This window comes from Anarrhichthys ocellatus, unplaced genomic scaffold (genome assembly GCF_004355925.1).
Source record: "Anarrhichthys ocellatus isolate YVR2014 unplaced genomic scaffold, GSC_Weel_1.0 scaffold141, whole genome shotgun sequence".
NCBI classification, from domain to species: domain Eukaryota; kingdom Metazoa; phylum Chordata; class Actinopteri; order Perciformes; family Anarhichadidae; genus Anarrhichthys; species Anarrhichthys ocellatus.
The window spans coordinates 8,857-24,879 of NW_022280171.1; the positions used below are offsets into that span (position 1 = coordinate 8,857).

Here is a 16,023-nt window from a genome sequence, read left to right on the forward strand (position 1 = left end):
AGAGAGAGAGAGAGAGAGAGAGAGAGAGAGAGAGAGAGAGAGAGAGACTGCCCCGTCTGTCTGCCTTATCTCCTCACACAAACTGTCAAACCTCTTCACAGCTGCCTCTCTGCAGGGCTACACTGACAGTGGAAGATTAGCTGATAGCTGTAGTGTCGTTATTATTATCACTGATACAGCTGTGGCACTCTTATTGTGCACGCAGTAGAGCGCAGCTCTCCGCCAGGTGTGTCTGCGACGACCACCGCTGCGTTGTGTGACTGAATGAATACAACCCACAATTAGCTCACCCTCCCGTCAACACACCAATGGGTTGAACTCAGAAACAAGCAGCGATGTATGCAGGCGACCGGCTCGAAGCTGTCGTAGAAGACAAGTCCTGTTCAGTGAAGTAAAGTTGTTGTATTGCTCTCTTCAAACCCACAAGAGTCCATTGCCAAAAACCCAAATCCATTGTCATTTTACTCCACAGAACACAGGAGTATACATACAACCCCATTTCAAAACATTCAAACTAACCCTTTCAGTAATTTACAAACCTAGCCCAGCTAACGTTGACTCAGCTAGTGCTGGAGTTCACATAACCTTATTGATCCGCTTGCTTTGGTAATCTACGCCACTGCCTTCTTGCTAACTGCCCAGTGGGCGTTTCCATTTGAAAAAATCCCAAAAGAATGCAGATGGATTCAACCTTTGATTGCAGACCTTTGTACTGAGTTCAGAACATTAAGTATATCAACATCACAAATGATATTTGCTTTGACGTGTGTAATATTTGTCCCGTGCCGTCAGTCCTCTGTTCTGAAGTAAGCTGCTCTCTTTCATTATCAGGAAGAAACGTTGTGTGAAGTTTTCCGTGAAGAGCAACAAGGATTTCTCAGAGGAAGCTGGGAAAGTTTCACTGTCCATCTTTGTTTCTAAACATTTGGATCCCAATCAGTCCTGGTGAGAGAAGAGTTCCTTCTTTTACACTGAGCAGTTGGTCCAAACTGTGTATGTCTTGTTTAGAAGTACATTTTTAAGTCTTCCCTACCAGAGCAATTTAACATTATAATTTAAGAGAGGGGGAGTGAAGAGTTTCCCAACCAGGTTATTTAGGGTACCAAGGACATTTTATTTGGACCTTGAGGTTTGGACTCCCTTCCTCAGGGAGGTCAGCAGTGGCTGACAGATCTTCTTGGGACTTACCACAAAGACAGCAGAGACACCTCTTGCGGTGGTGAGTGAGCTGAGCTCCGGACCCTTTACACGTCCTCTGACGAACCAAAGACTATGCTGCACCTGAAGAAAAACTTCACGGAGGGGCTCATCCAGATGGCCATCCTGCTCAGCCTGTGTGGGCTGAGGGTCGACGTGGGACTGGAGTCCTACCTGCCTCCTTCGTGGCACGAGATGATGTTGGGTCCGACCTCGGCGCTGACCCAGACGCAGTTCCACAACCTCCGCAACCGCCTGGGGGACGGCCAAGACCTGCACCCCAAGAGCGTGGACCTGGATGGCTTCTTCACGACGCGAAGGCTGCTGGGCTGGGTCCACTCTCTGGACAGACTACAGGTGGGGAAACATGTCCATTTCCATTTTTATCTAAATAGTCCCATTCAGATGGAATCAGAATTATATGGTCCTAATGGTAAGAACAGTTTCCAGTTGTACAGTCTTTATTAAACAGAGGCTCTCACCAATCCCCTATCTCACCATACCTTTCCCACAGGTTCCTCATGCAGAATTGGAGACATGGCTGGTCCAGCGGGAGCCGGATCCTCTTCCCATGGTATGTCCAGACCTGCTGGAAAGAGCACCAACTGGGGTAGAAAGAGACCACACTGCCCCACCTTTGGAACCCAGAGCTGGACTTGGTACCCTGCAGGAAGAAGAGGAGGAGGATAAAGAGGTACAGCGGTTTCATTTACTCTGCTTAACAACATTTAAGATTTGTGTTTCAGCTACATTTACTTGTTAATCAGCAGAGGAACATTTACATTTCAAACATTTTAAAATGCTAATATAGATTTGATTCCCACAAGAAGAAATGTATTTTTATGCAGAAATGGTTCCGTCATGATGTTACGGGTCAGAGGAGTATTAAGAGCTAAGTTCATGTAGGGTCAACATGGTTATGTATACCTCAGATCAGCAATCTCTGTTGACCTTTGTCCATGTCATAACCCTGTGGGATCAAGATCAGAAAGCTTTGTTCATGCACAGTTTGACGGGTTTCAAAACGGCTGCGAGAGCCTAAAGACAAACGTTGTTTTCTTCCGGCCAATAGTCTGCTGGAAACAAACTAGTTTCTACTAGTAGAAAGTTACTTCCTACAAACTTAAGAGCTCATGTGATATCAGAATATATAATAGTTGCTCTTAAAAAGTCAAAATCATTTGATTTCCACAGCCAAACCTCAGACACTCCCAGAAGACAACTGACCCACCTACTTGCCACAGAAGTAGCAATTTAAATATGTATTTATAAATCATATGAATCAGTGTTGGGGGACCACAGGGCTGTTTTTTGTTTTGGCTGTCACCAAAACTGAGTGTAATGTCATGTGAGATAGTGAGTCAGCGCTAGATGAGTCAGCAGGAAATCTCACCTAACCACAGCCAGGAAAATAAAGCAATATAATCCATACAGTTGAAATGCAGTAGGAACACCCTGCTGGAGAGAATACACCTTTTAAATAAGCACACATAAAGTCACAGACGGTCCTTGTGCTTCACCTCAGTAACCTGATTACTGCTGGCTGTATGCAGTAGACTACTTCCTTCAAACCTAAAGGGATAGTTTGGATGTGTTTGAGTGGGGTTGTATGAGGTACTATTTGATAGTCAGCAACAGTAGATAACCTGGAGAAGCAGACAAGACAAAAATGTTCTTTAGCCATCTAAAAGTAGTGCCCACCTAAAGAAAGAAATCAGTCTGTTAAGTGTGCGCTATATTTAGAATGTCTTTGCCAGTTTACTTTGCAGTGAAACAGCTCGTCTATGTTTCTGATGGGAAGTGGGTGCCACCTGCCCATCAGAACTATTTAACATTCACACACCGTAGGCACAGCTATGGGGGCAATTCATGGTTAAGTGTCGTGCCAAAGGACACATCGACATGGACTAGCGGAGCCGGGGATCGAACCACCACTGATAGAAGGACAACCTTGCTCTACCACTGAGCCACAGCTAAAAAGAGGCCGGTCATTGTCTCAGGAGATGGTGGAGAAGAAAACAGAGCTAAAAGAACACTGGACTTATATTTGTCAAGTGGCCACAAACACAACACTGAATTCATGCTACGGTTGCTTCATGTCTGCTCAACTCTTTGTTAACACGTTTGTCACAACAACTTCATAGTGATCACATATCAGTGTTGTTTTGAGATCTTTTCTATTGCCCTTAAGAGGCCCAAAATAAATCATTTACACTGCTTTAATAAGCACCTGAAGTCTCCCTTCATGTCAGGATTTGTCTATGTTGTAAACACAATCATTATGTTAAGCAATGAGCTTTAGAGGTGGTTGTTTTCCAGCTCTTCCAGTTGTTGAGCTAGAGTAGGCTGATCTCATCCTGGCTCCAGGTTTGTATGTAACACAGAGACACAAGAGTGGCATCTGTCATCTAATCTCACTTTCATAAAAGAAAGTGAAAGCAAGTATTTTCAAAGCTCTGACTTCGTGTTCCAGCCTCCATGAACTTACGCCGTGTGCTCCACTTATTAATGGCAACACCTCAGACAGGCCCGGTCAAGCTTTGGCCCATGAGACAGACGTAAGCACATACATTGGCACCTCAGACACTAATGTGTTGAAACTGAAAATAATCTGTAGGGCACATCGTGTGTCTGAAATAACCAACACATTCTCACCCACAACTTGTCAGTAGAGGCTTGGTTGGTGGCCCTGAGCTTCAAACTATGATGCTCTAGATACCCCGATAGTGTCAGTTTTGGACGTGTGTCAATATACGCCCATTACATGAATAGTGTGTCTTTTCAAAATACACTTCCATCTTCGCAGGGAGTTAGGTTTAGGTGACAAAACAACTTGAAGGGTTAGGAAAACAGCTTACTTGACTAGCAACAGGACTAAATATACTAATGAGACACGCAAATAGCGACTGGCATGACTGAATAACTTAACGTTGACCTTAAGTTTGACACAGGACACGGACATTGGCCTCCTGGGTGAAAGTCCCGTGTTTGATTCGTCTGCACCGACCAAGCGTCCGTATTTGATGAGTCAGGAGCGAGAACGGGTTGCTTTAAGTCAAGCAAAACTCTTTTCTAATGACTGAAACAGGATTTATACTTGGACGTTAAGAGGCTAGGTGATACATGTAAATGTCTCTGCGGGTGGATGCAAAGAAGGGTGGTGTCATTTTCATTAAGTTTCATCACCGTTATTTAGGATCACACAAAGTTCACTGTGACGAAACACTCCCAAAGACTCCATAACACACACATATAAATAGCCCACAGATTGGCCTGAACATGTACGCACACTGTGTTACAGAGTCATGTGCAGCAGTTAATCAGGGTTCCAGTAGCAGAGTAACAGCGGCTACATTCACTGAGAAAACTGTGTGTGTTTGTTTCAAAGTACTCTCGTGTAATTTGAATTCTGTGGCACTTTGTCATGGATTACACACCAACAGAGTGCTGCAGCAATGAGTCCTAAAACCTCTGCGCTTAACAAAAGCCTAAGAAAGCTTGAAGTTATGTTCTATGATATAAAATACTCAAATAAATATACCTCTTGTGAATTTGGCTAGTAAGTCACATCAGACTGAATACACCTGGAGCTGCTTTAGTAACAGTTGTCATGCTTAAAAGTGGGAGATTCCATAAATTCAGTTTGAGATGGATAGACAAACACTGAACACTTCATTTGTCTTTATTGCAGCAAAAAAAGCATTTGTTTCCACAAAACAACAAAACAATGTTGATGCACAGACACTGCTGTTTGGTGTAAATCTGCTCCCACGTACTGAGAGCCACTTCATTAACCCAGGGGAACAGCTGAGACAGGTGTTTGTTACCTGAGACAGGTGCTTTTCTCATTTTTCCACTCACCCTTTAAATGATCATCCTCCATACATCACAGTTAAGACACTTCCAAATGCGTACAGGCAGTTGCCTTAAGCCCCCTCGCACCCAGACAGCAACTGGAGACCTTTCAAATTGTGAAACAGAGGCTGAGATAAACAGCAGCATTTCTATAGTTATCAAAAGAGAAAGAGAAAGAGAAATTAAGAGAAGATTGAATGTGTTGAGAGCAGGGAAGCCATATTCAGAGAGAGCAGAGAGGGAAAAACTGATCATTCTGGGATTGAAGTATTTCAGTTTGTTGTTGGGAGCTACAGCTGAAGCTCAGTGTCCTTTTACAGCACACACACACACACACACACACACACACACACACACACACACACACAGAGGACATTACAAATATAACGCATAGAGTTGTAAACTTGCCGGACCGCCACCTTCACCTGAAAGTGAATGTAACATTGTTTTTGAGTTCTCCTTGTGTAACAAATGGCACACACACACACACACACACACACACACACACACACACACACCACTTTTATTAGCCTGTGATTGACTGGCTTGTTTTGAAACCTGATCGCTGGCGATCGCGACCTGACACACATTCACATCCCTTCAGTTTTGCAATCCCTCCTGTTTACTGCATCAACACACACACACACACGCACAAGAGAGGTATGCATGAAAACAAATGTACACAAATGCATGAGGTGCTAACTTGGGCTTTGTTATTCAGCCGTGTTGTGGGAAGAAAACAGGACAATCTGCTGTATAGGTTAAAGGACATAATGACAGTGTGCACATATTAGAATGGGGAGATAGGTCAGCAGTATGCAACACATAGAAGTGGATACATCGTCTAAAAAGCTGAAGAAATAATGTGAGATGTAGCCCGACAATGTGTCAAGTTAATGTTAACGTTAGAATTCGTACGTCAGTACAAGTTAATTGCTGCTTAACGTTATATTACCTTACTTTATAAGTTACAGTAATAGCAACATATAAGGTAGTATTGTTTACCCCGGTGTTATTGTTGGACGTCGTGTGACAGGTGACGTGACACCATGTATTAAATATACGCTCAATAACGATAAGCACGATAAAGCAGTACTGCGCAGCATAATACAGTGACACGTCAAAGTTATTTATTGATAAGGAAGGACAGTAAACATTTTCACCCTAACACAAGTGATTTACCAACAAGGGTCCTTGTGATGGAAATGGGTCCCAGCATCGGAGGTACCCGGGCCTGGAGCTCTGCAGCGGGACGCTATTGGTTACTGTTGCCTCTTTGTTCTAGTCTGGGAATCTGTGACATCTTTTAAATGTTAGTATGGTTGAGGGCTATTCAAACGCACTTGACTTCCCTGAGGTTACTGTTGTACATGTTTCATGTGGCCCCTTGGTTCTGTTGCTAACGTTTCTTCCTTTTCTCTCCCTGTTAGAGGTTGTTTTTGGGGAAGTTTTTCCTGTGCCGATGTGAGTGTCCCAGGACATAGGATGTCATATGTGTGCAGATTGTAAAGCCCTCAGGCATTTTGTGATTTTGGGCCTTACAAAATCAATTCAATTCAATTCAATTCAATTGAAAACACAAACATGATTCAAACTTGGGCTCTGAATTGCACTCATGTAGTGAAGTAAGGGATAAGTGCACAGGCCTAACCCATTTATGTTCAAAGCTACATACGTGTCCTCGCCTGCCAGCTGTTGACGGGCGCTGGGTTTGTCTGTAAGCCACCAGCCAAGTCAGGAGAATGTAGAAGCTATTCTGAGCCTGGCTGTCTGTCCCTAAAACAGGAGACGTAATGTTCTGTACATACAGGCTGGCAGTATAGAGGACAGTAGCATTATACTGCTCCAGTGGTTAGCATGTTTTGCGTTTGTCATTACTAGCTAAAAGCATTATGCCAAATGCATGTCAAAAAGACACATTTAACATATTTCTATGTGAAGATCCGACATTTTTTCCTTTCTTTGAGTGTAATTTCAAGAAGAGGGGCATATATGAAAAACACCAGCCAATAGAATGTGATCTTTGATGATTGTGATCTTAATCAAGTCTCAGCCAACTCCAACACAACGTGTCGCATTAGGCCGAGCCACTGGCATCCCTCATGGGAGCTGTAGGTGTCGAATACTAATCAACATAATTGTTCTTTTTATCATATGTTATTGTACATTATGGCTGAATATTTATGACAAAATCGAGACGGGTGCAGAGCGTATTCCAGTTATGACCAGTTTACGGTTGGATAATGTACCGGACTATTTCTTGGCCAGGCAAACAGCAGGTACTCCAGGAAGTTACTGGTGAAGCTCCAACAATCAATGATTTGCTGCTTTAAAGTAACGTATCATGAAACTGAGAAGTGTGCAGGGCAACCAGTACGTTAGAATAGCACGCTGGCCTTTCTGTAGAGACAAATACTCAACATGATGTGTAAAGGCACTTGGGAGAGTTTTCAGAATCCCTGTGGCATAATGGCTGCCCTGACTCGATCGTTCTTCCTTTTTGTCTCTGCAACCAGGAAGAAACGCATCACGTACGTCATAACAGTGGTGCTGTGGAGGAGCCAGGAGAGGAGGAGGAACACCTGGGTAGGAGGACAGAGGGAAGACGAAGACTTGGAGGTTCCTACAGCCATGCTAACAACAGAGAGCTAACTCAGAATGAAGGAGACCAGGTAAGATACAGTAAGACTCAGATTTATTAAATATTTTAGTTGAAGCTAGCAGCCAGTTAGCTTAGCATTAATGCTTAAAACAGGTGAAAACAGATCCAATCTCTATCCAAAAGAAAAAAATGCCCACCCTGCACCTTTAAAGCTCACTAATTAGCACTGGAATTGTTTAACATTTTCCAAAATTTTCGACTGTTTCAAACTTTTGAATGGTGCTAAATTCAATAATCACATCAGCAATTTTTCTGTTAGAGCTGTTCGCACCGTTGGCTGCGAGCCTCCAGCTCAGCCGTCTCCATGTTGAGAGGTTATGAGGCAATAGAAATGCGCCCAATCTCGTATGTAGCAACTTTAAAATAAATGTTGTACGGTGTGTCGTCTGGCCGCATTTGCTTTCTGTGTAAAAGTGCTTGTGACAAAGACAACAGTTCGGAAAAATATATCGACGTGCAATTGATCACACAAAAACAATGCCCCTGGTGTGTAAAGGCCTGAAACTGGTATACTGTAAATGGTAAATAGACTTGTACTTGTATAGCGCTGTCCAAGTCTTCCGCCCACTCAAAGCGCTTTATGTTCATTCACCCATTCATACACTGGTGGTAGGGGCTACCATGCAAGGTGCCACCTGCCCATCAGGACTCACTAACCATTCATACATTCATACCCATACCCATTCATACAATCCAAAGCAATGTGGGGTTAAGTGTCTAGTGGACGAGTGGAGCCTGGGATCGAACCACCGAACCTCCTGATTGAAGGATGACCCTGCTCTACCACAAAGTTTGCTGATCCGGCTGGGAGTCGGGGCAGTCCCCCGGTATCAAACTCCCAGCGCTGGCTGAATTCCTGTTACAACAGATCGCTCACTGAAGGTCTGTCATGCTTGGAATCTGAGCTGGATGCTTCTAATTTTAAATGCAGGATTGCTGCCAGCTCAGCAGAATTTGTGAAGCATTGGACAAACATTGTTACACGCAGCGTTCTCTCACATAACATGCACAGATGTGTGTTTGTGTATGCGTGACCAATGAAAGAACCAATAAAACTGAAAGTGAGGACAATTACCTAATTTCAGTTCATTTTCTAACATACTGTATTTCATTTTGGCATTTAAATATATCAAATATTGATAGCGCATTATGTTGCTGTTCCTAGTTTTTCAGGCAGAAAAATGATTCTGAAACCCAGAATCCACTTTCTCACACAACACTGCAGGTCAGAGGTTAGAAGTGTTCGACCGGATCCAGGGAAGATGGAAACACTAGACAGATATTTCCTAAAACACTGAAGAAACTCCATGGATAAAAGAGACAGAGAAAGATGCACACAGACCTACAGGTTACTTTTGTCTCTCAAAATGTTTTCACATTCATCTGCTGAAGGGGAAAAGTTTCTCTGTGATCCCTTTAACTTTCACAATGTACACAAGTGTGGACAGAAAACTATACTGCAAAGCATGTACGACATACGATATGTGAAACATCAAGTTCACTAGTTCAAGGTAGCACACTCTACAGCTGGAGCCAGTTAGTGTTCAGACCTGGTATAATATTTACCATGTTCACCATTTTGGTTTAACCTGTTTGCATGCTAACATTAGCTAATTAGCATTTAACACTAAGTACAGCGGAGGATGATGGTAATGTCATTAGTTTTGCATGTATTGGGTCATAAACCAAAGTTTTGGACAATCTGAAATGATGACCTGATGACATCAGAGTTAATGTGTCACCAAAGTCATTACAATTAATTCTTGAGGGATACATTAATGTCTGTACCAAATTTCATGGCAATCCATTTATTTGTTGAGATATTTTACTTTAAGCTAGAAATGTCAACCTGTTGGTTGCAATAGAGGAAAGGTTTGGTGATCACCAAGGTCGGTGGGGTTCATCCTCTATAAACTGTAAATATCTGTCCAGAATGTATGGCAATCCATTTGATCACTGAGATATTTCAGTCAAGACCAAAGTCTTGGATCAACCGACTGACCGACCTGGTCATCCCTAAAGCCATACCGCCAGCACAGCTCATACAAAACACATGGATACCAGTGGGGAAGTAAACCTGCTGGTCCAAACTGGCGTTGAGCCAAATGCAACTCAACTCTTCCTCTCTGTCTGTATTTTCAGAATTCTTTCTCCCTCCAGGAGTGTTTGAGGCTGTTGGAGGAAACCTTTGACGTCACAGAAGAAGAACAGGTACAGCCTCTTCTTTTCTCTTCAGTCCATTCTGCTGTTTCCTTCTTGACCTTCAACATTACAAAGCAATTTTACCTGCTTAAGGCCTTTTTTTCGTGTGATTAATTTACATGTAAATATATTTTTCAAACTGTTGTTATTGTCATACAATTTTACGTGGAGAAAAAGCGCCACCATTTTTACTTTTTGGAACACGGTATATTTTTCTGAACTTTGCACCGCGAATAAAGGTTTCAACAAATCACATTGTGCAGAATGAACATGTTCAATACTGTAGTTTACAACAACACGGAGGTTCCTGAGTCTAACTTACCTCAACCACACTGCCAGAGGCTGCTCTGGGTCAATAGGATCCTTGTAGTTGGTCCTCTGCCTACGCAAATCTATTTTAACCTTTTATTGAAAAAGTGTTGCAACTGTCTCAAATTCACATCACAGCCGTTATGAATGGTTTGGATGGGAAATACTCCCAAGAAATATAAATATTATAGAATTTCCGAATTTGGTGTTGTTTATTCATCACGCCCCCCGTGTGTAAAGGCCTTTACTTGTCCCTCAGTTACGTGATGTTGGTGGTAGAAGGGGAGATCTGGAGCGTCAGCCACCAGGCAGGGACCCTCCGCTGTCCCATATCACCCCCACTGGTAACCCTTCCTTGGACCTTGAGCTCCACTGGCAGGACCTGTTGGCTATCATGGACCATGAGGTGACTGGGAGAATTAAGGAAGATTAATTCACATTTGGCAAATGAAATGACGAGATGCGTAAGCCATGATATAATAAATCGAGATACATTTTTATATCCTTCATCTCCAGAACACAGATGTTGACATGATGACTTCATTTGACCACATCCAAAATTCAAGAGCAACTAAGACCCTTCAGGGTGTTGGGTCTGAAGCTCTGCGCCAAAATTGTAATGACCATGACAACACCGCAACAGAGGCTGAGCAGGAGGTCCTTTTAATGGAGACTCCCATGCAGCACGGTAATTCATTTCAGAATAGATGTTTGTTGTCAGGTTTCATGGGCAGTGTCTCTACATTTAAACAACTCCTCAAAAATGGAGCTTGATGTTTGATTCTTGACCTTGGAGACAGCAGCTGGACAATAAAACTCTCAACAAAAGGGCCAGTTACTTGTACGAAGCTTCAACCCCATCTCGTGGCCTTGTTCAGCGGATTGAGTTGATCAATTGTTATGGAGACGATGGCCAACTAAACCATCTTCATGGCAATTGATTAACTCCATCGGCTGATGTGGATAAAAGCTTTGGAAAAAAGTAAGTTGGACCGTTTTGTTGAGAATTTAAAGGAGCTATATATGACATTCAGAGTGTCTCTCACCTCTGGCAGACTTTACTATTGCTCCTTAAAGGTCCAAGATACAAGATTGGGAGCATCTCGATTGCCTCTCAACGGCCCTTAACATTGCGAAGGTGACCCGCGGTGCTAACAGCACTAACAAAGGAGATGCACTTATGACTTCTGGTGACACTTATTGTAAGTCGCTTTGGATAAAAGCGTCTGCGAAATGACTGTGATGTAATGTAACAGGGCAAACAACAGGGAAAGTGCTGACAGAGCTTACAGTGTTGCTTACAGTGAGGGGGAACCGGAGAGTGGGCACTACGCTTGCCAGACGACGCTGTTTGTCAAGAAGTGTCATAAAACCATAACAATCTTGTTTCCTGAATGTATCTATTAATGACTGCACCAAAGGCTCAGTTGCATATCCTACAATTCTTAACATTTTGCAAAACATGCCTATTCTTTGTCTCTAGGTTTGTTGGGGCCTCCAAGGCAGTCAGAGCAAGAGCCAGCCCTGCTTCCCCTCACACCCAGTGCAGAGTTGGATGACCACAGTTCAGCCTTAAACTCAAGGGACACTTTGAAAAACTCTAACATGAATCCCTCGCACAGTCTTCCGGACCACACACATCTGCTTGCCCAAGATCCTTCAGAAGATTTCTATGTGGGACTAAATGCAGATGATAACTCAAGTACCCTCAACATAAATCTGCTAACACAAGGTCTTGTGGATACCATGGCAGGCAGTCCGTGTTCACAGTCTGCTCCCCATCCTGACAACCTTCCTAGCTTTGATGCTAACTTTCATTCACGTGACTTGACACCTTCTAGTTTCACCCCATCTCCGGAGGGGAATGGTATGACTCAAGACCCTCTGACATCTATCTCCGGTTTCTTTCTGGTTGATGAAGAGGAGGATGTCAATGATGAAGATGGTCTCCCTAGCCCACTTTGTGGCCTCTTAGAGGATGATGTCATCTTGGATGAGATGAGATTGTTGGACCTGGCTCTGGATGAAGGATTCAGCCCTGAAATGGCAGCCAAGCTGGAAGAGGAGGGTTTCCTTGGGAGTGAAATCATCGAACAGGAAAATAGTAGAGATGTTGACCACTCAGGCATTGGCGTCGCGATCACGGAAGATCAGGGTCAACCAAGAAGACATCAGCAAGGTAATTAAATTGGGAATCAGTAGGCCTTCTTCTATAGTAACTATTTCTGACAAAATGTGCAATAACCTTTCTTTTAAGAGCATATGAATGCTGAATTTAAGCATGTAATATAAAACTCTAGACCATACCTTGACCTTTCCTTGTTTTCTCCTCCTAGATGGCGCAGTTGACTCAGACTCTGGTCTTTCTCTGGACTTCAGCCGCAGCCCTGCTTCTCCATGTGCTTCTGAGGCCTCCTCTTATTCCTCTTCCTCAACCTCCTCTTCATCTTGTTTGTCGGCTGTGGGAAGTCCCTTTTCTGAGGATGAAGACACTGAGGAAGGGTTAGAAGGTTCAGATATGGAAGGGGAGATGACCATAAAGCAGGAGGAGCTGGAAGAGGAGGAGATGGGGGCAGTCGGAGGAGGGTACCCTGAAGATGTTAAGAAACCCTTCCCTCCCAACTATAGGGATCTCAAGCTGTATAATGGCCTTCCTTGGCAGGAGCATATCGGCCACGATCACACGTACAACCAGCCCTGGTTGTCCGCCTCCTCTCCATCCCATGGCAAGATGTCAACCAAATCCTTCTTGCGACATGACGATGCCAAGCCTTGCCACCACTCCTCTTCCAGACACATCTCTGAGACTAAAATGTGGAGCCGGGATGAACGGCGTGCACGAACCCGGAAGATCCCTTTCTCCAATGAGCTGATTGTTAATCTGCCAGTGGAAGAGTTTAATGACCTACTGGCCAATTACCAGCTTAGTGAGGAGCAGCTTATACTCGTCAGGGACATACGACGCCGTGGTAAGAACAAAATTGCAGCCCAGAACTGCAGGAAGAGGAAACTGGACGTGCTGTACGAACTGGAAGACAATGTGTCAGGTTTGAGACGCTACCGTTCGCGGCTGCTCCGAGAGCAACAGGAAGCCCTGAGGAACCTGCAGGAAATGAAGCGTGAACTGGGCATGTTGTATCAGGATGTCTTTTCCAGGCTGAGGGACGAGGAGGGGATGTCATTGAACGCTATGGAGTACCTGCTTAATTTTGAGTCGGATGGTAGTGTCTCTGTAGCTTCACGCCAACAAGGGGCAGCGCTGCCACTGACAAAATCCAGCAAGAAACAGAGGGACAAGAAGAAGTGAGGAGGTGGACAAACCAGCCAATACTGGCTCAAAAGCTTTGGGCATTAACAGAAGTGTGATCCAACCACAAAAAAAGCGGGAAATACTGAATATAATTCCTTCATAAATAAATGAAGGAACACAGGAATTCTGGATCTGTTGTCAGTGGAAGGTGCTGAAAGGTACCATGTAATCTTCATACGCCCAAACAGATATGCCCGATAGTGATGTTTTTTAATTTAAAGATATGGTGGGTGGCTGAATGGACAGAGGCAATCAAGACTATTGTAAAGCTCAAACAACTCTGAGGTACATCTATGCTACTACATATTTGGATAAAAACAACAGACTATAGATGGCCTGGGACCAGCACTTTAAAATGCTAGTTCAATGCCTATGCACAATGCTGCTTGAACATACCGAGCTGAACAATAGAGCAGACTGATGGCAGGCTGGATCCTGGCGGTCAGCTGGTATAGCCTCTGGGCCATTAAGAAAGGGTTGGTGGAATACAGAAAGGGAAGTTGTGATCATGAGCTGGCAGGGGTCTCACTCAAAGACACTTCAGCAGGCTACTGACAGTGGGTCATGGGGATCAAACCTGTGTATGTAGAGTTTCCAGATGGTGCAGTAATGACAGACCGCCCTGCTGCCAAAATTAAGCATCCTATTCGCCAAAACTTCCCCAACCATCTACAGCAAAAGCCTTTGAAATTATACTAAGAGAGGAAATATGCCACCTTGACCACTTTGCTGGAAGTCTTGGATTAGCACATATAAATTAAGACGGGCTTCACGTCTGGCAGTTTTCATAGATATTGACCCTTGTTTTTAAGAGTGCCACTACTGCTTGACTGACTTTGAAGGTATCAAAGACAATTCACAAACAGCAAAACCTTTTGTTGGTCTATATAAGCTATCATTTGGTGGATAGGGCACTTGGAGCTCCACTCATTTTCACACCTGGCCTAAAAACTCACCAGAAAATCCTATACGTCCGTCTGTTCTGAATATGATTAACTGAGGAGTAAGGGGGGCCTGCTGTGATTTTTCTTTTACGTTCCGAGAGCACGATAGCAATGGGTTTTACCTGTGCCTTTCGCATGTATGTTTTTTGTTTTTTTTATGTACTTTCAACACACCTGTGAATCTGTACAAATCGTATTGTCTACTTCAATAAGATGGTGGGAATCTGTTTTCCAAATGTAGCTTGAGGATCGGCCCCCCACCAGACAAATGCCAAACACAGGATTGGAACCTGTTGTCAGATCTTAAATACAAGGGTACAACAACACCAGCAGTCTCTTTTTTCCTTACTTTTGCTCGAAGGAGAATTAGAGCTCGCAAACAATGCAGGACTACAGCGCGAACCTCTTTTAAAGCCTCCTCACTAGGTCCCGACAGCACACACATTTATTTATTTATTGATACATTTGAAGTTAGGCAAGCTTCTAAAACGTTGATTCTCTAAACAGAGAGATTGTGCAACAGAGCTCTGCTTAATTTTAATCTGGATTTACTAATTTCAAACCTAGTTTTGCGAAACTCTGATTAGAACTAATCTTAGATTAAATGAATCCTCTACACACAGGGGCAGCCTAACTGTAACATCTTGATTTGAGTTTCCTTGCTGAACCGGTCTCTTGAGAGAAATTCAGCAGCGGCATCATAAAACTGGATCGGTTGAGTTTGTCCCTCAACTTTCTCCGGGGAACTTGATTATTTTGGCTCAAGCCATTTTAGGAAGTTTTGGTGCACCAGAATTCAATTGAATCAAGGTTTAGAGTAGAAAAGAGGTTTGACTTTAATCTTTAAGCTAGTTTTAAACTTTTGGTGCAGCATGATTTAATCTGGTTAAAGAAGTAATCTTTGTTGGTGCAATCCTTCAGTTTTTGGTTTAAAATGTATTTTATCATGAAGAAAAGGGAGAAGTTGACACATGCACTGTACCGCACTGAAAAGAGTTGAGTCCACTGAGAATAGTCTGTGTGCAAACTAACTACCACACCAAGTGCTCAAGCTAAAAGGACTTACAGTTACACCTCCAGGTGGACGGCCAGTCCACGCCTTTACTGGAAGAGTTTACCAACGTCTTTGTGAAAAAAGTGTCACAGCTCTTTGTCAATCAGTTTTATTTGTCTTTTTAATATCATAAAAGGAAAAAAAAGGTGGAGACGAAGTGGAACTTACTATCAATAATGTAATCTCTTAGAACCGCACACTAGTCACATATACATACACATACATATACACATACAGTATACATACACATACATACACATACACATATATACACATACATACACATATATACATATACACATACAGTATACATACACATACATACACATATATACACATACATACACACATACACACATATACACACACACACACACACACACACACACACACACACACACACACACACACACACACACACACACACACACACACGTATACATACACACACACACACACACACACATGTATACATACACACACACACATA

At 43.2% G+C, this 16,023-nt stretch overlaps 1 protein-coding gene across 1 annotated transcript; it reads left to right on the plus strand.

Moving 5' to 3' along the window:
- Positions 1 to 23: 23 nt before the first annotated feature.
- LOC116400005 (endoplasmic reticulum membrane sensor NFE2L1-like) lies at positions 24 to 14,870 on the plus strand. Its single transcript, XM_031877595.1, has 8 exons — positions 24 to 1,554; positions 1,712 to 1,891; positions 7,569 to 7,724; positions 9,857 to 9,925; positions 10,485 to 10,631; positions 10,742 to 10,913; positions 11,709 to 12,404; positions 12,562 to 14,870. The coding sequence occupies exons 1-8, from the start codon at positions 1,273 to 1,275 to the stop codon at positions 13,530 to 13,532; spliced, it is 2,673 nt and encodes an 890-aa protein (XP_031733455.1). The 5' UTR covers positions 24 to 1,272; the 3' UTR covers positions 13,533 to 14,870.
- Positions 14,871 to 16,023: the final 1,153 nt, after the last annotated feature.